Consider the following 23,390-nt stretch of genomic DNA (forward strand, 5'->3'; position numbering starts at 1 on the left):
ACTGTCTGTGTGATCTGGGGCCATTTGCTCCATCTTAATGCATCTCAGTTTTCTCACCCATCAAAGGGGATCAATAATAATCTCTTCTGGGGACTTCCCTGGCGGTCCAGTGGTTGAGACTCCAGCACTGCTACTTCAGGGCGCACGGGTTCCATCCCTGGTCAGGGAAATAAGATCTCACATGCTGTGAGTCATGGCCCCCGGGGGAGGGGAGTCTCTTCTTTTGAGATTGTGAGAATTAAATAAGACAGTGTATGTCAGTTGTTTAATAACACTGTCCCTGGGACGTAGTCTGTTGTCACTAAGTGTTAGCTTCTATTACTGCTGCACTGCAACTGTTCTTCTTTTTTTTTTAAAATAATATTTATTTGGTTGCATGGGGTCTTAGTTGCAGCAGGCAGCCTCCTTAGTTGTGGCTTGCTGGCTCTTTAGTTGTAGCGTGCAGACTCCTTAGTTGTGGCATGCATGTGGGATCTAGTTCCCTGACCAGGGATCGAACCTGTGCCCCCTGCATTGGGAGCATGGAGTCGAAACCACTGTGCCACCAGGGAAGTCCCAAGTGTTCTTCTTCTAACCCTCATATTCTTCCTCCTCCACCTTTTGATAAAGGTGTGCACCAGAAAAGACGAGTTGTGTCACTGTCAGCATTCTGGTGTGACAGGAGCCTAGGAGGTAGGTGGGAGAGTATTCTGAGATTTGGTTGAGTAGTGAGCCTTTAGTATCTGGGGGTAGGTGGAGCTCTATCCTTTTCAGCGTCCCCAGAACCCGGGAGAATGAGTCTCTGAAAGAAAGGTCCTTGCCTGGGGGATTTTGAACGCCAGGGTGAAGCTCAGTCAGTGACACACGGTGGCACAGTTGAGTGAAAGCGGACACTGCCTTCTTGTCCTGTCATCCCAGGAATGAGCTCTTCTTCCTTCGGGGGCCCTGCACCTTCTCACCTTCAGAGCCTTAGGTATACACATGACCTTGATCGCTTGAGTATAGTGAATCCTGATTGCCTGCATTTATTAGGAAACACAACTGAGAACAAAGAATCATTGGACCTGAAAGTACAAACCAGCACACAGAATGAGTTCACGGCGTTGCTCTGGTTTCTTCCATATCTGTTGAGCTGTGGCTGAAAATCCCTTTTCTTATCAAGCAGGCCGTCCTTGTTGCCATCGAAGGACGCGGGCCAAGACTTGGGTCACATGGTCTCAACTGCAGTGTGGCGAGATTTGGTGGGAACACAGAGGCCAGGAGAGAGAGTAAAAGTCCCAGCCACGGTACCGCTTCATCTGTAGGGCTGCCTCTGAGGGAATCTGTGAAATCCAGATGGTACCGTCCCTTGTAAAGGGCAGTGCTCAAAACAGAAGGAACTGGGTAGAAATTAGGAGACAGCTTAATTCTTTTCCAGCAGGAATCATGAAGACCGTTCAATTTTCTATTCTTTTGAAAAAGTAATTTAATCCTCAAGAAAGTATATACGTATCGGAATAATTTCCTGGGTAGGCTTCCTAACTTTCTTTTTTTCCTTTCGACATCCCTAAATAGTTCTTCGTGCAGTGGCATGAATAGCGGCTCAACGTTTTCAGGAAATGATTCATTACATTATAATTTCAATTCACTAACCGTTTTCAGCCATGCGATAAATTTAAATCCTTTACTATCAAGATAACATTTTTTCTCCTGTCACTGAGATATAATGATTGGAAACCATTTTTAGAAGTTGACCCTTTAAGGGACAGCTCTTAGGGATTTGTCCTTTATACCAGCACATAACTTGTAGGGTGTCAGTATTTCCAGGGCAGGGACCCTGGGCTGCAGATCTGTGTGTTTTTTCAAGTGCCCAGGAAAATGCCCTTTACGGTAAGTGTGGTGAAGGGTCTGCTGGGTGAATGGGAAAGAGGAGAATGTGTATTTGAAGTACACGGTTCTGAGAAAACCACATCATTTCCAAATAACGAAGGATGAATGCTAATGCCATCACTAAGGCATCCTTTACCCTCCTGAAAGTCGGCTATGAATCAGGCAAGGCCAATCAACTCCGTGGTTCTGTACATAGTAGAGAGGAACCCTGGGATCCATGAGGTCCCTTGAGCTGTGCCTAACTTGTTTGGTGATTGTGGGGGAGTCTCTGAGCCTCAGTTTCCTCATCAGTCAGTTGAAGGAATGGGTTTAGTGTTGTAGGCATGTCCTGAAAAAGACCCTCAAGCTGGGATCTCAACAGTCAGACCCTCTTCTCTATAATATCAATTGGAGTAACTCTCACTTTATCCCCACTTGTGACATGGGACTCTTTGTAAGACATACTTTAAAAAGTGTGATTTTTAAAAAGGTTAATTAAAACACTGAAATTCTGAAAGTAACAGGTTTCTTAACTTTTGGTTGTAAAAATTATTGAGCATACAGAAAATTCAAACAACACTTCAGTAGTGTGGTGAATTAGCACAGGCCCACCATCTAGAGTCAGTAATTGCTAATGTCTTAACGTGTTTCTGTCCAGCCATCTTTTCATCCATCCATCCACCCACCCGTCCATTCATCCATCCACCCACCTGTTTATCCACCCACCTATTCATCCATCCATCCGCCCATCCATTCATTCATTCATTCATCCATCCGTCCATCCATCCATCCATCCATCCATCCATCCATCCATCCATCCATCCATATATGTAAGTTGCAGACATTGACACTCTTTACAGTTAAGTACTTCGGCAGGCATCTCCTAAAACTAAAGACCTTGTTCTACGTAATCACGTTTATCCATGTTATCATGTCTATGAAATGATAATAATTCGCTAACATAAAAGAATGTACAGTCTGTAACCAGATTTACCCAGTTATCCTCAAAATGTCTTTCATAGCTTTTGGTTTTCAATGAGTCTGCGGTCAGTCAAGGTTCACAGATAATATTTGGTATTGTATTTTTTTAGTCTTTTAATAGAGAGGGTTGTTTTGGGGGGTAGAGGTAGAGGTCACAGATTGGTCCCTGTCCAGTTACTGTGGACAACTGTCAATTTCCTTTACCAGCTAGCAAGGCTTTTCTTTAATTTTCAGCACTTTTATGTTATCAAGGAAACTTAATTTCTTGTACATCTTGTTGCACTTTTGTGAATCTGGTTTCGACTTCCAGCCCAGCTAAGACTGACCGGGGGAAGGATTTCCTTTGGTGAAACTTGGGAGGAGGAAAAAAAAATCTGTTAATTAGGACTGTGAGGGTGCCCTGTGTTTATCTCAGGCAGAAGAAGGTGCCCTGTGTTTATCTCAGGCAGAAGAAGGCTCCCTGGGGCTCTGCGCCACAGCCAGTTAAGACAAAAAAAACTGTGGGAAGGAAGATTCAAGTCTCAGGTTAAGAAACCAAACCCTGCAAGACCTCAGGGCTCTTTGCCTGTAATTAGAACGCAGGAAGGAGCAGCGTAGATCAGGACTGCCTCTTGTCACTGCCTGCTCACCTGGGGAATATGGGGCCCTGGATGACAGACTCCCCCTGGCCTCACGAATGTGGTGCAGCGTGTTAGAATGGAGCCCTTCCTCTCCCTCCTTCAGGGGGTATTTGGCATAGCTTAGGTCACAGTGTGGAGGCTGATCTGCCCACAAGTTGGTTCATGCGTCAAAGTAACTTACTCTAAAATTAGATGAGGTTTTTGAGTGTGTTTATCATCCTCCCCAGGTCATGAAATTTGACAGGCCAGTATATCACTTAGGAAAGTCTGAGGACCAGCCTGCAGCTCCCAGATTTTCCTCCTGCCTCTCTGCCTCCCCTTTTCACACTTGTCTTGGCCCAGACCAGGGACAAGCCATGGCTTTGGATATGACTTCTGGAGGAGAAAACTCAGTGTCATGCTCCTCTGCATCAGTAGACATCACCTGCTGGCAGATGTGTTTTGTTTTGCTCACACAGTGACTTTAAAAAATGACCAAGGGCTTCCCTGGTGGCACAGTGGTTAAGAATCTGCCTGCCAGTGCAGGGGACACGGGTTTGAGCCCTGGTCTGGGAAGATCCCACATGCCCCGGAGCAACTAAGCCCGTGCGCCACAACTACTGAGCCTGTGCTCTAGAGCCCACGAGCCACAGCCGCTGAGCCCGTGTGCCCCAACTACTGAAGCCCGTGCGCCTAGAGCCCATGCTCCACAACAAGAGAAGCCACTGCAGTGAGAAGCCCGCGCACCACAACGAAGAGTAACCCCCGCTCGCCGCAACTAGAGAAAGCCCGCGCGCAGCAACGAAGACCCAACGCAGCCAAAAATAAATAAATAAAATTAATTAATTAAAAAAATGGCTGAGGTACGTATACAAATTGGGAGATGTCACGTGAAAAGCTGGCGTTCCCATTAGATTTAAAAATTGGAGGAGGAGACAACAATCAGCTGGGGCTGAGTAAAGACATCCGAAGGGCGTGTGATTTCTTGTTTTCCATCATCTCCACTACTCCCCAGTGTTTCCCTTCCCAACTTAAGCAGCTTTATTCATTCATTCTTCTGTCCGTCCAGCCTGCTTTCTCAGTACTGGGGAAGGGGGAGCCTTGAACCCTCTGTCTGGGCCACTTAGAAGTGAAATGAGCATCTGAGAAAAAGTGACCAGCAGTATGGAGGAAAAAGCTGTGGAGTCTTCTGAATGGTGGCAGGGATATTTCAAATGTTTTCCTCCCAAGTTCCCTCTGGAAGAAGGAGCCCAGTTCCTGTGAATTGATTACAAGTCTCTAATTCAAGTTCCAGTCATCATGAAATGGAACAAGCCTATGGGTCTTCCATGGAGCTCAAGCATATGAGCACTTTTTTTAAAATTTTAAGGATGAAAAGTCTCTCTCTTGTTTTTGGTAATGATGCAATGGCAGAATGTCACCCACCCACCACGTGGGTGTCCGAGAAGCGCTGTGGGTGCAGACAGCCCACATTAAACAATCGGCCCTTGAGGGTTGATGGTTCAAGTTCGTTTGAAATGAGAAATTGCCAGTGACCTGAAACCCATCATTATTAACCTTGTGGCAAAACATCGCCATAACCAGTAGCCAACTCTCATTTTTTATTTTCTTTTTTCTTTTCGGTTGGAAGAAAGGCTCATTGATGAAAGTTGGCTCAGTTCTTTTTGTTTAAGTTAAGTGGTCGGACCACCAGGAAGAATGACTTTCCTTTGATTGGGAACAGGTCTTAATCCAGATGTGCTTCACATGACCAGTCGACTTTGGCTGGTACACCCCACAGTTGATTCGAGCTGTGTTTATATATAGACAGCTGCCCACATTTGGAGAAGCATCTGTGTGTCGCCACCTAAGTCTTCCCTGAGAATTACCTTTTAGTAATACATGATATTGTAGCTCAGGTGCTTTTGTAATGAACAGATGGCTTCTTCCTTCATTCAAAAATGGAACAAGTGACACAAAGAAAATGTGAGATAGGAAGGATTTGGGGAGGTGCAGTATAGAATAATAATATCCATGGTATCCCTGGACATTTTATGGTAGAAGATTCTGGAAGGGTGAGCCCAGCTGTTTCCACCTAAGTCTCCAGTGGTGGTTATGTGTTGGCTGGTCAAGCGATCAGGGTCCCGCTGGAGATTTTCTTGCCCCTGTGGCAGTAGCTCTTTTAGAATCCTGTCTTATGGCACCCGCAGGAGTTCCCAGAGTTATGTGGGAGTCCATCCGGGCATTCTTCCCGAAGACCGGCCCCTGTGTAGCCTCAGCTGTTCATCCACTTATAATGTCTTTTCAGTGTATTTGTTGGGCTTGCTTCATTTGTGACTAGAAGGGTACATTTCTTGCTGCACATCAGAGAGTCTAGAAATGTGAACCCCACTTCTTCCCACAGCTCCTGGGGAACCTCCACTTATTCCCACAGTTCCTGGGAACCCCATTTCTTCCCACAGTTCCTGGAGAATCCCCCTTCTTTCCACAGTTCCAGGGGAACCCTGTTTCTTCCCACAATTCCCGGGGAACCCCACCTCTTCCCACAGTTCCCAGGGAGCCCCGTTTCTTCCCACAATTCCCGGGGAACCCCACCTCTTCCCACAGTTCCCAGGGAGCCCCGTTTCTTCCCACAATTCCCGGGGAACCCCACTTGTGTGGTGTGTCTTGAGTAGCCCACTCTTTTCCTCATTTTAGGCTTCCAGGTGTTTTCTCTTTCATGACCCATTTCCAACCTCCTTGTTTTCTTCTTCAGAGTTTCCTGTGACAGCTCTCCAAAAACCTTTGTCAGATAATGGTAAGAATTCATCAGTAACTTTAACTTTTTGATCCTGTACTATTGTCTTTAACTCATTGTGATTTATATGCTCTGACTGCGTTATAGGATGTGATTCACCAATAGCTTAGGCAGAGTCTGTTAGAAAAGGTATTTTTTACGATCCCAGTTCACTGCTGCCCGTTCATTGCTAGCCCAGTGCCTGGTCTTCAGTAAATAAATGGAGGACTCTGGTGGGCTGACCAATGGCCCCCAAAGATACCCAGGTCCTAGTCCCTGGAACTTGTGATTGTGACTTTATATGGCAAAAAGGACTTTGTCAATGTGGTCAAATGAAGGGTCTTGAGAAGGGACATCATCCTGGATTACCTCGGTGGGCTCTAAGCGTTCTTATTAGTATTCCTGTAGAAGGGAGGCAGAGGGAAATTTGACCACAGGGGAAGAAGGTAGCCGGGTGACAATGGAAGCAGGAAGCAAAGGTGATGCAGCTGTGAACCAAGGAATGCAGGTGGCCTCCAGAAGCTGGGAGAGGGAAGTAGCAGATTCTCCCCTGGGGCTTCCAGAAGGAAGCAGTCCTGTTGATGCCTTGAGTTTAGCTCAGTGAGAACGACTTTGGACTTTGGACCTCCAGAACTGTAAGAGAATAAATTGGTGTTATTTTAAGGCTTAAGTTTAGGGTTATTTATTACAGCAGCAGTAAGAAACTAACACAAGTGCTAAGGCTGAAGGCAGGCAGGATTCCCCTGGCCCTCAACATGCCTCTTCATGAGAAATCTTGCTCATGGTCTGCTTTCTTGCTCTCCTGCTCGTTTTACTGAGCACATACTTACTGGATGTCTCTCATGTTAGAGGTTGTACAGGTTGCACCTAAAAAAAAAAAAAAAAACCTCCATCTGAGTTAGCAAAATTCAGATTGCGGTCAAGTACCGTGACCCTAAGGCTTCAGAACCAAAACCAGATCCCATATGTGATGTCCCGTCTGTGCCGCTGATGGATGGAAGGGAGCTTAAGTGCGTCCTGTACTGACTGGGGTTCACCTTCCTGCAGTGCCTGCATCAGGAAGGGCTTGGCCTGGACCCCAGCTTTCCCAGCCAGGCCTTCATCTCTCCCTTGTTACAAGGGACTTAGAGGTAGGCTGTTCAGTTGGGAGCCCATCATGTCTGTGATGCCTTCAGGGGCTGGAAGTGCTGTGGTCTCTCCCCTCAGCCATTCTTTTTTTTTTTTTTTTTTTTCTTTTAACTTATTTTTTAAATTTATTTTTGGCTGCGTTGGGCCTTCGTTGCTGTGTGTGGGCTTTCTCTAGTTGTGGTGAGCGGGGGCTACTCTTCGTTGCGGTGCATGGGCTTCTCATTGCGGTGGCGCTCCTCTTGTTCTGGAGCACGAGCTCTAGGCGCGCGGGGTTCAGTAGTTGTGGCATGCAGGCTCAGTAGTTGTGGCGCACAGGCTTAGTTGCTCCACGGCATGTGGGATCTTCCCGGACCAGGGCTCGAACCCATGTCCCCTGCATTGGCAGGCGGATTCTTAACCACTGTGCCACCAGGGAACCCCCCCCCCCCCCACAGCCATTCTTAGCATGCGGCTGCTCAGCCTCCAGGCATCACATCTTCTTCCTTAACAAGAAGAAGGGGGGCAGGCAAGAGGCGCACGCCAGCGTGTCTATCACACGGTCACCCTATAGCTACAAGGGAGCCTGAAAAAGTGATTGTCTTTACTGGGTACGTGGCTACTCAGAACTAAACTGGGGTGCTGTTTACAAAGAGGACAGGGAGTGATCAGAGGGGGGCACGCAGCAGCGTCTGCCTCGGTGGTTGTGAACATGGTCGCCAGAGTCGGGCAGATGCCATGGATTTGAATTCTGGGTCCACTCCTCGGACCATGGCGTAACTCTTCTCAGTCTGAATGTTCCCCTGTGTAAAATGGGGATAATAATTGGACTTAGGATAGGATTGTTGAAAGGATTAAATGAGGTCAAATGTGTGTGATGCTTAGACCAGCAGCAGTCAGCGTTCAGTGACTGTCAGAGCTATGAGTGTTGTGGTGGTTGTGGCTGTTTTCTCATCCTCCCTCCTATCTTTCTCCTTTAGCTCTTCTTCGTCCGTCGTCACCATCACCGTCACTGTCACCGTCACCGTCACCATCACCATCACCATCCATAGCTCCTCCCTCACCCCACCGTGCTACACTGATTGGTGGGTTTTTTTTTTTATGCGATCACATATCCAAAAGTAATACGGCATCTCCCATAAGAACACTTCACTTACTGTCTGTCCATCTACTCGTGAATTTCCTTAAGCTACACTGAAATCTCAGTGTCTTAAGCTAATTTTTTTTATGGTAATACAAGGCCCAACATGTATAAACAAATTCTCTTCTTGATCTTCTAAGCGATGAACACTTAACAGGTTCAGGCTTGGACAACTCAGTTCTGACCCCAGGCTCCATAATGGGGGGACTTACAACTGGGAGGGAGAAAGGAGGTATGTGAAAGACCCTCAAACTGTCACTTCCGTGTAGGAGCAACAGCAGACCCTGGGCTCCCTCCGTGTGGGCCTGGTGAGCAGGTTTCCTTCCTGGTGAGAGGGTGTTAACTGTTGGATGCCTGGAACTGCTGAAAGAATCTGCATGTATTGTGACCCGGGCACACGTATATGTAAGGAAACGCAGACCAGGAGACCTAGGAAGTGCACACCCAGCTTATTGTATATATATTATTATTACTATCTCTGTAGGGGGTGGACAGTGTGGAAAAGGGCCAGGACTGAGAGCCGCGGGGGCCTTTAGCCTTGTCCATGACGCTTAAATGTTTTTTAGTTTTTGGTTTTATTTTTAAACAGGGACTTCCCTCCCCCTCCCTCCCTCCCCCTCCCTCCCCCTCCCTCCCCCTCCCCTCCCTCCCCTTCTCCCCTGCCCTCCCCCTCCCCTCCCCTCCCACCCTCCCCCTCCCCTCCCACCCTCCCCCTCCCCTCCCTCCTCCCCTCCCTCCCGCCCTCCCACTCCCCTCCCTCCCTCCCTCCCTCCCTCCCCCCCTCCCCTCCCTCCCTCCCTCCCTCCCTCCCCTCCCTCCCTGCCTCCCCCTCCCCTCCCTCCCTCCCTCCCTCCCTCCCTCCCTCCCTCCCTCCCCTCCCTCCCTGCCTCCCCCTCCCCTCCCTCCCTGCCTCCCCCTCCCCTCCCTCCCTCCCTGCCTCCCCCTCCCCTCCCTCCCTGCCTCCCCCTCCCCTCCCTCCCTGCCTCCCCCTCCCCTCCCTCCCTCCTTCCCTCCCCTCCCTCCCCTCCTCACCTCCCCTCCCTCCCTCCCCCTCCCCCCTCCCCCTCCCCTCCCCTCTCCCCTCCCCCTCCTCCCCTCCCCCTCCCTCCCCCTCCCGCCCCCTCCCCTCCCCCTCCTCCCCTCCCCCTCCCTCCCCCCTCCCACTCCCCTCCCTCCCCCTCCCCCCTCCCCTCCCCCTCCTCCCCTCCCCCTCCCTCCCTCCCTCCCTCCCCTCCCTCCCTGCCTCCCCCTCCCCTCCCTCCCTCCCTCCCCTCCCTCCCTGCCTCCCCCTCCCCTCCCTCCCTGCCTCCCCCTCCCCTCCCTCCCTCCCTGCCTCCCCCTCCCCTCCCTCCCTCCCTCCTCCCCTCCCCTCCCTCCCTCCTCCCCTCCCCTCCCTCCCTCCCTGCCTCCCCCTCCCCTCCCTCCCTCCCTCCTCCCCTCCCCTCCCTCCCTCCCTGCCTCCCCCTCCCCTCCCTCCCTCCCTCCTCCTCTCCCCTCCCTCCCCTCCTCACCTCCCCTCCCTCCCTCCCCCTCCTCCCCCTCCCTCCTCCCCTCCCCCTCCTCCCCTCCCCCTCCTCCCCTCCCCCTCCCTCCCCCTCCCTCCCCCTCCCTCCCCCCTCCCTTGCTCCTGCTGTGCCGGGTCTTAGTTGCAGCATGCAGGATCTTTAGTTGCAGCATGCAGACTCTGAACTTGCGCATGTGGGATCTGGTTCCCTGACCAGGGATTGAACCCAGACCCCCTGCATTGGGAGCGTGGAGTCTTACCCACTGGACTGCCAGGGAAGTCCCAATGCTTAGATGATTTTAAATGGGGAACTGTGCTCATGTATGGCTTACGTAATAAAAATTAGTTTTAAAAAGTAGCCTGGTGTGGGTATTAGTTTTCTATGGCTGCCATAATAAATTTCCTTAAACTTAATGACCTCAAACAACACAGATTTATTACCTTCTAGTTCTGGAGGCCAGAAGATGAACACAGGTCTCCTTGGGCTGAAATCGGTGTTGCCAGGGCCTGTTCTTTCTGGAGGCTGCCGGAGAGAATCCATCTCCTTGTCTTTTCCAGCTTATAGAGATTGTCCCCGTTTCTTGACTCGTGGCCCCTTCCTCCGTGCACAAGCCAGTAGCATTGGGCGAGGTCCTTCTCAGATGCCCATGTCTCTCGTTGTCTCTTCTGCCTCCTTTTCCTGTGTTAAGGCCCTTGTGATCACATTGATGTGAAGGACAATTTTCCCATCATAAGGTCCGCAGACTAGCAATCCTAATTCCATCTGCAGTCTTCACTCCTCTTTACCAGATGAAGAATGGAAAGCACTTCGAGAAAAGTGTGTTGGACATGTAGGTGAGACTCCTTAAATATTTCTTCCCGCTGCTGCCAGTCCGTAACCACAGCCACCACGGCCATCTCTGCCATTAACGCTATTGTTCTTATTTAGTAAGTCATCTCCGTTTCTTCTGTCAGCTTCCTCCCACTTTCACAGTCAGCTGGGGGCCCTCTGGGAAGTCACTCCACGCATGGGATGGGAATTCTTGCTGGCATCTGTCACAGAGAGAGACGTCCTGTTTCATTTGAATGTCTTGACCATTTCTGGGCAGTTTATTCTAGTTCTTACCCATCCATCCAGCCAGCCAGCCAGCCAGCCAGCTTTCTATCCATCATCTCATCCATCCATCCATCCATTCATTCATCTGTCCGTCCCTCCATACATCCATTCCTCCATCCTCCCACTACCCCAGTCTCTCTCTCTCTCTAGTTCTTTGGTGTCAGATGTTGTCTGTTTTCCTTCTCTCTGCTATATAAAACGCATGTTTTCTTATGTAAGAAACCATTAAACGTGAGGCAAAAGTAGAGGTTTACCTAGAAGAGCTACCTTTCTTTAAAATTCAGTACCTAACGGCACTGGGGAAATAGTACTAGAAACGTTGAGAATGAGAAGTGGAACTGTTGTTTTTCGGAAGAAAAATCTTTCACCCTGTACTCTTAACGATACCTTTGCAAGTTTTGTACAACATGAAAATAATTATGTGAAGAGGAAAGAAAACCACTTGTTAAATGTGCTTATCGCACCCGGTGTGTGCTTACATGGTTTATCGTAGTTACTCAAGTTTCTGTTATCCCCATTTTCAGATGAGTAACTCAGCACAAATAATACATACATTTCCAGTACTTAAGAAAAACAGAAATACAGATAAGAGGAAAATAAAAATCCCCAACTACCCTATCCACAGTATTTTGGCATATGTGCTTTCATACTTTTTTACTGTGATATATCTTTAGTGTTTCTTTAATGATTCCTGGCAGATTTTAAACTCTGCCTCTCTGTGGTTAGGTGTCCAGCCTGGCCAGTGAGAGAGAACATTCCTGTGGAGATTAGAAGGACCTCCTTCCTCCTGCCTGGCAGTGTTTCTCATGGTAAAACACACGCGTGCCCACACACACCCGCATCTCAAGTCTTTGAACACTGTTGGTATATTCGTGTGACCCTGCCACACGTTTTAAGTACTGTTTACTCCCTCCCCCCCATAAAAATGCTTATTATTGAATTTTTCGGATAATATAGAGAAGTACAAAGAGGATAAGACAGTTTCCATGGTGTGTCCATCGAAAGACAACCTCCATTAATGCCGTGATTGACTTTCTCCCAACTCAGAGGCAGCTTCTTGTTTTTATGGAATTGTGACTGTGGTTTTAAAACTCTGTGGAAATAAAACACACACACGTGAAAAGTGGGCATTCTTGCTGCTGGATGACGGTGAAGAAACAGAGCACACCCAGGCAGTCAGTAACTGGATCAGGAAAGAAAACATAACTCTGAAGCCCGCTTCTGCTGTCATTCAATCATTATCCCCCAGACCTCACCGAGGCTCCCCACTATCCTGCCTTTGGACCGCAAAGATGAGTTCTGTCTGCTTTTGATCTTACGTAAATGGAATTACCTTCTACAAATGGAGTCGTCCAGTGGGTACTCCTGTGTGTCTGGCTTCTTTCTTCCAACGTTATGCTTATAAGATTTATGCTTAGTGTTGCCTAAGGTTGTAGCTCATTTGTTCTCCTGGTTGTCGAGTATTGCATTGTGCGAATATGCTACAGATGATCTAAGTCGTGATTGCATTTTAAAAAATATGACTCCTAGGTTTTTCACGCAACATTCTAACCAAATCTGTCCTCCCATTTTAGCACTCTCCTGATAAACACCCTTTTACATGGTAACATAGTATTCAGTGGAGTGGATCTGTGTTTATTTAACCATTATCCTATTGTTGAATGTTTAGGGGGTTTCTACATTCGTTGTTGTTGTTTGCTGTCATAAGTGCAGTGCACAGTGTCTACATCTGGGCACTGAGCAGGCGTGGGCTTGTGTGTGTGTCTTAGATGGTTTTGTTTGGTTAAATTTCCTGAAGTGGAACAGCTGGTTCAAAGGTTCAACCGTCACATGGTCTCTTAACATGTGCTGTCACATTCCTTTCCCAGAGGACTGTGTCCGTTCTCCCCCCACCGCCACAAAGCGAGTGAGAGTGCCTCTCTTGTCACACACTTAGCATCTTGGCAAGAGATCCAAGTAGTCTTCTTCTTCTTCCTCTGTTTTTTTTTGGGGGGGCTGCATCATACAGCAAGCAGGATCTCAGTTCCCCAACCGGGATCGAACCTGTGCCCCCTGTAGAGGAAGCATGGAGTCCTAACCAGTGGACCACCTGGGAAGTCCCAAGATGTGCATAGTCTTCTGCTTAAAATGTTTCCCATGTTTCCCATGGCCATAGGATTCAAGTAGACAGCTCTCACCCCACGTGCAGTGTTGTTTCCTGGTTGGTGGTACAGAGACCTCAAGGCTTACCTTCAAATCACAGTTCTCTCACTTCTCCATTGTGTGGCCCTGGAGAACATGTTTGACCTTTCTGAGCCTCAGTTTTCTAATCTGGAAAATGGGGCCTTTTTATTCCTGTACTGTCTCTCTGCTGCTTCATCTGGCTTTACAACCCGTGAAATTCTATTTCTGTCTGATGGTGATGATGATGTAATTTTTTTTTTTTTTTTTTTGCTGTGTTCCATCCCAGGTAGTAGACTCCTGGCTGGAGAGCTTCTCCATGCTGTTTTTAAAGCTGTAGAATCTTGTACTCATGTGTCCTCCATGACATGCCTCCTGCTGCCGCTTCCCTTTGTCTCTTTGTTCATTCATTATTCATTTTTCTAACAAGCCTTTATCGAGCATCTGCTATGACCCAGCACTCTCCTGAGCGCTGGGGACACAAAAGATGAGATAAATATGTTTCCTCCTTGCAAGAGAGGTAGAATCTAGAGTCGAAGCCTGGCGAGAGAGGAGTCCATGGGTGGGCTGGGGCTCCTATGGTCCAGGAAACCAGGGACACCTGGAGAAGGGGTATTTACGTCCTCCAAGGAACAGAGGAGTCAGAGAAGGCTCTTGGATGTAAGTTGTTCTGAGGCTGAATGTGGAAGGATGAGTAGAGGTTACCCAGGTGGAGGTTTGGATAAACAACTGTAGAGACTTCAGTGCTGATGGGGTTTTGGGTAAATACACACGCACACACACAGTGAGTTCAGGCAAAGCAGTTGTCCTTCCTTGGGATTGATTTTGCCTCCCAGGGGACATTTGACAAAGTCTGGAAACATGTTTTGTTTGTCACAGTGTAATGGAGAGGGGCTCCTGGCATCTGGCGGGTTGGGGCCAGGGGTGCTGCTAAACATCGACAATGTGCAGGGTAACCCCCGCGTGAAGAAGTGTGTCCGTAGTGCTGGGTTAAGAAACGTTGGGCTACAGCATAGAGAAGTGGTGGGAAGATATCAGAGATGCGTGCATCGTCATCGTCCTTAGAACTAGAGGATGTGCGTGTGCATGCATGGTGTGTGCGCTCACACTTGTGTGAAGCAGGAGGAATCCGTTTTCCCTCTGCTTGGGGGTCGCCCCCATGTAGGTTCTGGAAGGCTGCTCTCTGCTTGTCGACTCACCGGCCCGAGAGTTGGTGAGGCACTCTCAGCAGGTGTGCCTCACCGCCGGCTCCTTTCCCAGTGTCCTCACCTTGATTTATTAGAGCGTTTTACTCCCCTTTCAGTGTTTATGACATCCAGGGACTTGGTGCAACCACTAGGAAATGAGAGTGGACAGTGAGACGATTATCATTCATTTTCACTCCCCATAAACATTTTCTGTTTCTTTTTTGGAAGACATCGCTAATCCCCTCGTGCATTGGCTTTGCGCGTTCTTTCTTCAGCCTTGGTATAAAAAGCAAAGTGGTAGTGACTTTTTCCTTATGGCTGCTGAAAAGGTTACACAGCGTTTGGACCGCTGCCTGCTTCCATCCTGGAGCACAAAAGATTCAGGAGTAGAAATTGGTTCTAACAATATCCCTTTAGAAAACACTGAGGGGATGTGAGTCATTTTCCCTTTGTGTTAGAGGCATTTCGTCGCTCAAATTCAGAGTTAGAGGATGACATGCACTTGATCCCTACTTCCTAGAGGAGGTGACAATTGAGTGGCCCTCCTGCAACTGAGAAGCAGTCTGTAGAAACCTTTAGGAGCCCTGGGCTTGGGAGGATTGTTTTTTTTTTGTTTGTTTTTGTTTTTTTGCTATGTGTGTATCTAAATTTCTAGAAAAGTTTTCGCTTTGAAGGTAATGCGAATGGAGGGATGAGAGGGGAGAGCATAAAGAATTGGAGAATTTCCAGCTTTCTATTATGGTTGGAGGCATCGCATCCTTTAGGGCTCTTTGGTTGCAAGCAGCAGAAAAGACTGGATAACTTGAGAAGGAAAACGTGATACTGTATCTGGTACGACTTTGGTCGCATGTAACAAAAAGGCAAACACACTGCGGCTTATTTTTCAGAGGGGAGCAGCCCAGAGTTGGTGCATCAGGGACCCAGTGTACCTCAGACTGTCATCCTAAGTGTGTAGCTTTCATCCTTGTGCTCGGGGGCCTGTGGTCACCATGGCCACAAACTCACGGAACGGTCTATTTTCATGAACCGTCCTTGGGTTGATGATTCAGCTCTGATCTCCTGCCTTTGTGTCTCAGCTGCAGGTTTAGATTCTCAGGAGAGAATCTAGGCTGCCTGTCTTTTGGACCTGGTCATGGTCAAATGTCCATTCCCCAGAGCTAAAACCATGAAAGGGTGGGAATGAACAAGAGGTGCTTTGTGCCACACATCCTTGAAGACAGTTTTCAGAAGTGAAGGATTTATGTGGACAGCCCCGTTCGTTCTTGGACCCGTGTGTTTGGGAGAAAGGGAGGAAAAGAAAGGTAGCTCGCATTCAGTAGGAAACTGCCCTGTAGATTAACTCGTAAGCAGTGGCTCCCAAGGCATGGTGGATTAACCCAGGTACTCTCAGTCTTTACCCTGGCTCCAACTCAATTTTTTTAGGCAATGGAGAGAGCTGTTTGGGAGGTTCTTCTGAGACGGGCCAGCATTTAGCCTCCCAAATGGCCTTTTAAGGCTCATCTAGGGTTTTTGTCTTCCAGGGCTTTGTTTCTGTCTTTCCGTGATGGTCATTCTCAGCAGTCTGTTTTTGGGGTATGGTTTATATATTTGGCACCTTAATTAGAATTTGACTCCATGAAACAAACACGTGTTACGATACAACCTTTAGAGACACCCTATTTGGATTCAAATGGCCAAATTAAATTAATAAAACCTATTATTAAATTAATTAATAAAACCTATCTTGGCTTCAGTCGCCTCATCTGGAGAACGGGAATAGTACCTATTTTATAGAGTTGCGGGGATTGAATGGGATCATACATGTAAAGTACTTTGAACTGTGTCATACACGTATGTCTTTTAAGTGTTGGCTGTTTAAAAAAATGGTTGAAAAAACCCTTTATTTTGAAACAATTATAGGTTCATAGGAAGCTACAAAAAATAGCAGGGACGATCCATGGACTCCTTATCCAGCTTTGTACAAGGCTTACATCTTACATAACTACGGTGAAGTATCGGGCTGGCCCAGAAGTTCATTTGGGTTTTTCCATAAGATGTTATGGAAAAACCCAGACGAACTTTTGGGCCAACGCGATATCCAAGCCAGGAAACTGACGTTGGTACAATGTGAGCATATAGTACTGCAGTGGATAGAACTCTGGCCCCAGAGATGAACCTGTGACTATGTTAGGTCACATGGCAAAGGGGAATTAAGGTTGCAGGTGAGATTAAGATGACTAATCAGCTGAATTTAAAATAGAGGGATTATCCAGGATTATCTGGGTGGGCCCAGTGTAATTAGAAGGATGATTAAAAGTGCAAGAGGGAATCAGATGAGGCACTCAGAGTGGGAACTCAGCCAGACGCTGCTGGTTCTGCAGGTGGAGAGAGAGGGTGCATGAGCTCAGGGAAGTGAGCCCCTGGAAGGTGAAAAGGACGATGGGGTGGATTCTCCCCTTAGAGATGCTGGGAAGGAGTGCGTCCTGCCGACGCCTGGGGCTAACCCAGTGAGATCCGTGTTGGACCTCTGATATATAGAATGGGAAGGTGATTAATTTGTGTGATTTTAAGCCGTGAAGTTTTTGGTGATTTACGTTCTCTGCCATTTCCTCACATGGATGGGTTCACGTAACCACTACCATAGAGATCTCCCTCGAGCTGCCCCTTTGGAGTCATACCTACCACTCTATGCATTCAGCCTCCCCTGTGCTCTGTGAGGAGGTCAAGCTATTCCAGGCATTGTGCTTCCCCGCCCAGCCATGCTGTCGGCTCTGGGTGGCTCTGGGTGGAATGCTTTCCCCAGTCTTCCTTGCTAAGCGTCATCTTTTAAGACTTCAGGTATTTTCTTTCTGACCTCCTAATCTCCATCAGACCTCCTCCCAATACTCTTTACCTTTATTTCATAGCACTTACCATGACATATGGATAATGGTATATTCATTTGGGTGAGAATATTTGCTTAATCTCTTCTCTCCAGCTAGTCTGGAAACTCCATGAGGGCAGGAACCGTATCTGTTTTACTCAGTGTTGATTTCTCTGCCTCATGTATGTCACTCTGAAGACAGTAGGAGCCAAGTCAATCTTTGTTGAATGAACGAACGAATGACAGTATTCAAGATGTAGATCTGCCATCACACCTGGATCTTCCAGTGGAAGAGTACACTAGCGTTCTAACAAACTCTATCGGCATTCACCCAACACACTTTTTTTTTTTACCACCCTCTGTGTGAACTGTCATGCTAAACTCTGGCTGTGATTGGTGTCTAGCGGTAGTTACACTTCTGTGAACTCCAAGTACATAGTTGAACATGGCTGAACCTGCCTTACACAGCAAGACAATTTTGCATTTGTTTTTTATCCCCCAGAAATAGTTTGGTTAATTCATACTGATGAAATAAATTCCCATATCAGCATTATTCCCCAAAGAACGTAGGCCTCTTTTGCCAAACATAGTTATCCCGAGAAGGGACGGATGAAGCAAACTTACCTCTTGGCCAAATGCGTTTTAGAGTTATGTAACCAAAGGTAGCAGGCTGCATCTAGGGGTCTCTGAACATCTGGATGAAGGATGGAATAGCCAGATGTTTTCAAGTATCTGGATGTTTCTAACCATCTGGCGCTCTTGGTTATTGACAAACGATCCAGCTGTTTTGCGGAAGATGGTATACCTCATCTAACAGAAGAGAGAGATAGTGTTCTTGGAAAATTTTGATGCCATCCCATATGTACTAACACACAGTATATGTCTTTAATTGAAGCTGTGATTTGATTGCAGAAGATGAAAATAGCATATGCTTTCAGAGGCTGTCGTCTTGCTGTGACTGCCAGACTGCAAAGTTTTCAGATGGTCTCATTTACCATCAGAGTCTCAGTTGTTCGTAGCTTTATTCTATTTATAATGTATCCACACCTTAACCAATAACTTTACAAATAGAATGCTGATATTCTGCACTGAGAAAACCTGCCTGTTGCCTAGGCATTTGTGATTTTTAAATCAGAGAAAAAAGTTTGGGACCTAAAATTTCTAGTGTAAATAGGAATTCATGAGCCTTGATTGAAAAATGTACCTTGTCCAGAGCAGGGATCTTAGAGTCTGTATAGCACCCACTGCCCCCCACCCCCAGTTTTCTATTGTTTAAGCCTAAGCATAAGATCACAGTTAATATGTTTTTTAAAAAATTAAGGCTGGAATAGAGTAACATAACTGGAAATCTTGCTGGACCTTGAAATGAAACCTCTTCGTAGTCTGCCACAAGAATCCCAGCCTGATGTTTGTGGGTCTGTGGGATTGAATATTCAGTCCTTCAAAGGATGTCCAAACCGGGAATAAAGACGTGGGGCTTGCATTTGTGTGTGATCTGATTACTCTCGTTGTCTTGAGTGGTATACCAGAGCGCATGGAAAAGTAAATGATAGGAAGTCACGTGGTCCAGCAGTTAAGACCCTGAATGTGGAGTGAGGACACACGCGCAGGGTCAGCTTCTGCGCCGCCAGGAGCGCGTTCCCAGCCGAGGGCTGTGGTGTGACTGTTTCCAGCTTTGAGGCTTAGTCCTGAACACGCGGAGGTGCGGGAGCAGCTTTTGGCGGTGGGGGCCGTGTTTCCAGGTGATGCTTAGTGACATTGAGTTCTTCATACCAAGTGGATGCAAATGGGTTTCACTTTGGGGTGTCTCTGAAACATACTGCGAGTGACAGACCCACGTGGACAGGTTGTGGATAGAAGGCAGATTTGAATGAGCGCATCGAATCAGCAACTTGAATGGCCAACCCCAAATGTCTCTCCCGAACACTTAGCTCCAAATTTTACAAAAAAAACAAATGGTTTCAATTTTGTCGTATATACATGAGACGACTGTGTATTTGCTTCTCACTTGGCCTGCCAGTGGGATGGGGTTTATGGGGGAGAGAAGGACAACCAGTGCAAAATAGCAAATGAACCAAATCCATCTGGATTTGGTTATATGCTGATTATGCAGTTTGTTGTTCTTTTGTTTTTAACATCTCCCAAACCTTCTGGATATTAGCCAGCCTCTGGGGGCGGGGTGGGGGGGATGACATTTGGCCTCTGATTCCCTTTCTAACGTAATTGCGTTCCTCTGCGTTTCCAAAATTTTCTTCTTTCGAGTTCACGATATATAATCCTGACGGCTAGCATTTATTGAGTCATGAGTATGGCCAAAGTCTGTGCCAGAGTATTTCACATTTATCTCTTTTTTAACTTCACAACAACCCAGTGACATAGGTATCATTAGCCCCATTTCTGGTGGGGAAAATGGGGACTCAGAGAGTTTGAGTAACTTGCCTTTGCATCAGATGCAAATGAGTGTTAGAGACAGGATGCAGATGCCAAGTGGGTCTGACTAAATCTTTTGAATTAACTCTCTGTCCCTGGATCATGCTTCCCCTAAAGATTACTTTTGTACATGTAAGTAAAGTTAGTTTGGAGCAGGTGTCAGCGAACTTTTCTTGTAATGGAACAGACAGTAAATATTTTAGGTTTTACAGTACAGTTTCTGTTGCAACTGTTCACCTCTGCCTTTGCAGGGCAAATAGACAGTATGTCAATGAATGGGCATGGTGGCGGTCCAACGTACAGCAAGCAAAACCCTGTATGTGGACACTGAAATTTCAATTTCTTGTAATGTTGACATGACACTAAATATTCTTCTTTTGAATTTTTTCCCCAGCCATTTAAAAATGTTAAAGCCATTCTTAGCCCCCAGGCCCATACAAACATTAGCAATGGGTTAGATTTGGGTGGTGGGCTGTGATATGCTGATGTCTGCTATAGAGAAATCATAGAAAGTACTTTAACAACCTGAGTGCAGAATTAAGGGGCTGCTTCAGAAGGTCTGCTCAGGAGAGTCTGGGTGTGGCCATCTGATGGACAGAAGAGCCTGTGGGATTGGTCTTGAAGCTTAGGACATGATAGGTGTTTTCCTGGATTTGTTTGTTTTAACTTGCTTTCTAGGCATTGATGGAAATTCTAGTGGTGGTCGGGGAGGCATCCAAACCGTTCCATGGCATCACTAACAGTACAGATGCATCCATTCACTCGTACACTCACTTGTTCAGCGTATGTTTACTGAAGCACCTACTGTGATATTTATACATTAGATGATGCAACAGACAGTCCTTGTCTACGTCCTCACATGACTTCTGGAATCTTCTATTAACAGCAGGGGGACAAACAGTATGTGCAGGAAGCTCAGTTGAGGATACACAGTATGATCAGAAGACCTAACAGCTTCCACCTTTTCTGTCTTCCTGTTTGAGCTTGGTTTAAACTACTTGGTTGGTCCGTTTATAGCTACAGTATTCATAATAGTCAAAAGGTGGGGGGAGGGGAATCCATCAATGGATTGATGGACATCCATTGATGTCCATCAATGGATTGATGGACATTGCTGGACATCCAGCAATGTCCATGCAGGGGAATACTATAGAGTCATAAAAAAGGAGTGAAGTCCTGACATGTGCTACAGCACAGATGGAACATGAAAATATTATGGTCAGTGAAAGAAGCCAGTCACAGAAGACCACTTATTGTATGATTCCATTTATATGAAACGTCCCAAACAAGGAAATCTAGAGTAAGAAAAAAAGTACATTAGTGTTGTTTAGGGCTGGGAGTGGGGCGGGGGTGGGGGGAATAGGAGTAACTAAAAGTCATGAAAATGTTTTAAAATCAACTGTGGCAACAGATACAGGACTCTGTGAATGTACTGGGAAGCATTGAATTGTACCCTTTAAATGGGCGAATTGTTTGGTACGCGAATTCTATCTCAATAAGGCTGTTAAAATGTGAAAGTGGTGATTAGTCTTTGTTCTCAGAAAACCCACTCCGGGCAAGAACTACTCATGGGCCCAGCAGCCCATTTCTCCGATTTCTTGGTCAAGCTCGCCTGGAAGACTGGCCTGTGTTAGAGCCTTCAACTCTGGAACACATGGGAAGCGGTTTGCTGGTTACACAACGGCTTAGACCGTTAAAGCCAGAGCTAGCCGTTCAGGGTAACCAGCCTGTTTGAATCCTTCCGTCTGCAGTGCAAATGTGTACCAGCTCTAATCAGGTGAAATGAAAAATCACGTGTCTCGTTTTAAATATGTTGCCTCTGATTACAGGTGTTGTTAAAACAGCTCCTTTACGACTTTATAAATGTTCCGGGATTTATTTTCAAGCAATGTTTCATTATTCCTATACTATGATTAAATATTGAGAATATTGCTTTTCCGATTGTTCTATTGCAGTATTTAATGAGTGCAATTAAATGGAAAAATTGCCTTTTTAACTGATGATAGTCCATTAGTGTCTCTGTCTCTTCAGAAAAGAAAAGAAGTGAATTATTAGAATGACAAATGAGGCAGAGTTACCACCGTGATAGAGAGGTGCGATTTCCCCCCACATAATCTTCAATTAGTGATCTCTGTAAGAGGGTGTTTTTCAAAAGGGTAATAGAGAAGTAATGAGATCAGAAGGAGGTCGACCCGGCCTTCTCCGTTTGGCAGCTTGATTAATTTATTTCTCCTTCTCGGAGATTGCTGCAAGGGGCTTTTGTCACCCTGTGTTTTCCGTGGGCCTGTAACCTGAGCGACTGCTGATGTATTAGCCTCATAGGCAAGGAAGCCAGTCCATTGCCCTGGGATAGAAGGTTTAGGGGTTAGAAGTTTGTTTGATGTTTGTGGCCTCACGTCGACCATTCATCAGTGGCTTTGGATGATGAGAAGGATTAAAAAGTAAAATAACCATCAAATTAAACGCTCGGCATTGAATGCCTCCTGGGGCCTTGGGCTTGGCACACACGATATCGTTCCCTTCTCTCAGTCCCCACGAGGTGGTGGGACTCCTTTTACAGATGAGGAAATAAAAGCTCAGAGAGATGCCCCGAGTTGTACAGTTAAGAAGCGGGGACATAGAATTTGAATCCCCGCCTGCCTCTGAACTTTCAGGCTCCCCTCTGGAAGTCCACGGCCCCCCCTTATCCCATGTTGGAACTCTGCATTCTTCTTTCACTACGCTAACTGGGTTCACTACGTAACCCAGACCACACGGCTCCATCTCCGTGGAGCAACCTGGCCGATGAGGTCCCAACACATGGGCAGAACGCAGCTGATGGTGTCATTTTGGGTTTTCTGTTCAGTACCCGTATGCTCAGTTGCAGAAACTTAAAACGCAAGGCTGTATGCAGTGTGCCAGGGCAGCCTAATCAGCCTTGTTTTTATACCCTGCCACCTCATCAGGTCTTTCTCTGACAATGCCATGTTGTAACCACTCCCTTGGAGATGTAGGCTGATGCATGTTCTCATCGCACAGAAGAGGCTTGGCTTCATGAAGGAATATAAATATTAAAGCCCCAGCTCCACGGCTGCTCGATTGTGTATCTTTGGACAAGTTACTTAACCCCTCTGCCCTCATGTTTTGGTTGTTTCGTTTTGTTTTCTTTGTAGTCTCTGGCAGTGTTGTTGCTTTCCTGAAAAAGAACACCAAGCACGGTTTCCGGCACCCACCCCATGTTTAATTTGTAATTTATATTTTTGTTTCATCATCAGTACCAACATTTCTGTCTTCTTGCTTGCTACCCTCATAGACTTAATTATCTCACAGAGGCATTTAAAGGCACGACTTATTTAAAATGTAGACAGAACTTTCACTGCCAAGGCGTATTTAATTTCATTAAAAAAATTTTCTCCAGTAAACAGTTTCTGAAGCTTTTTAGGTTGTATTCTATTTGAATATGGAATGTAACTTGCCCACTCTGGGGATGACAACTACATGCAAAAATTCTACTTTTCCAACTGATTTTCTCTTGCTGCATTTTCTTATGGCCCCTGGGGCTCATTATCATCAACACCATCAATTAATAGTCATCCTTGGCGTCCTGGATCCTCTGCCCAGCGCTAGGCACCGCCCCCAGGAGCCACTGCTCTGGGCTCAAATCCGGACCTTTTGACATCCGAGTCCCTAAGTGACCCCCTGCTGAAGAATCTGTTAAAATGCATCCAGAGTGGGAGTTCATTTAAGCAGTAGCGATGGGACTAAATTATAGTCCAGGTCTGTCT

At 46.8% G+C, this 23,390-nt stretch overlaps 1 protein-coding gene across 5 annotated transcripts in view; it reads left to right on the top strand.

Annotated features, from left to right (window-relative positions):
* WWOX (WW domain containing oxidoreductase) overlaps positions 1-23,390 on the top strand; it is a 977,516-nt gene that overhangs the window by 181,697 nt on the left and 772,429 nt on the right. The window contains exons 6-7 of one of the 5 annotated variants that reach the window (XM_060000172.1): positions 6,142-6,183; positions 8,247-8,321. The exons of the other annotated variants lie outside the window; for them this stretch is intronic. Coding sequence (XP_059856155.1) covers positions 6,142-6,153 — 12 coding nt within the window. The 3' untranslated portion in view covers positions 6,154-6,183; positions 8,247-8,321. Of the gene's footprint in view, positions 1-6,141; positions 6,184-8,246; positions 8,322-23,390 lie in introns of those variants that run through there. 5 annotated transcript variants of the gene reach the window in all.

This window comes from Delphinus delphis, chromosome 20 (genome assembly GCF_949987515.2).
Source record: "Delphinus delphis chromosome 20, mDelDel1.2, whole genome shotgun sequence".
Taxonomy (NCBI): domain Eukaryota; kingdom Metazoa; phylum Chordata; class Mammalia; order Artiodactyla; family Delphinidae; genus Delphinus; species Delphinus delphis.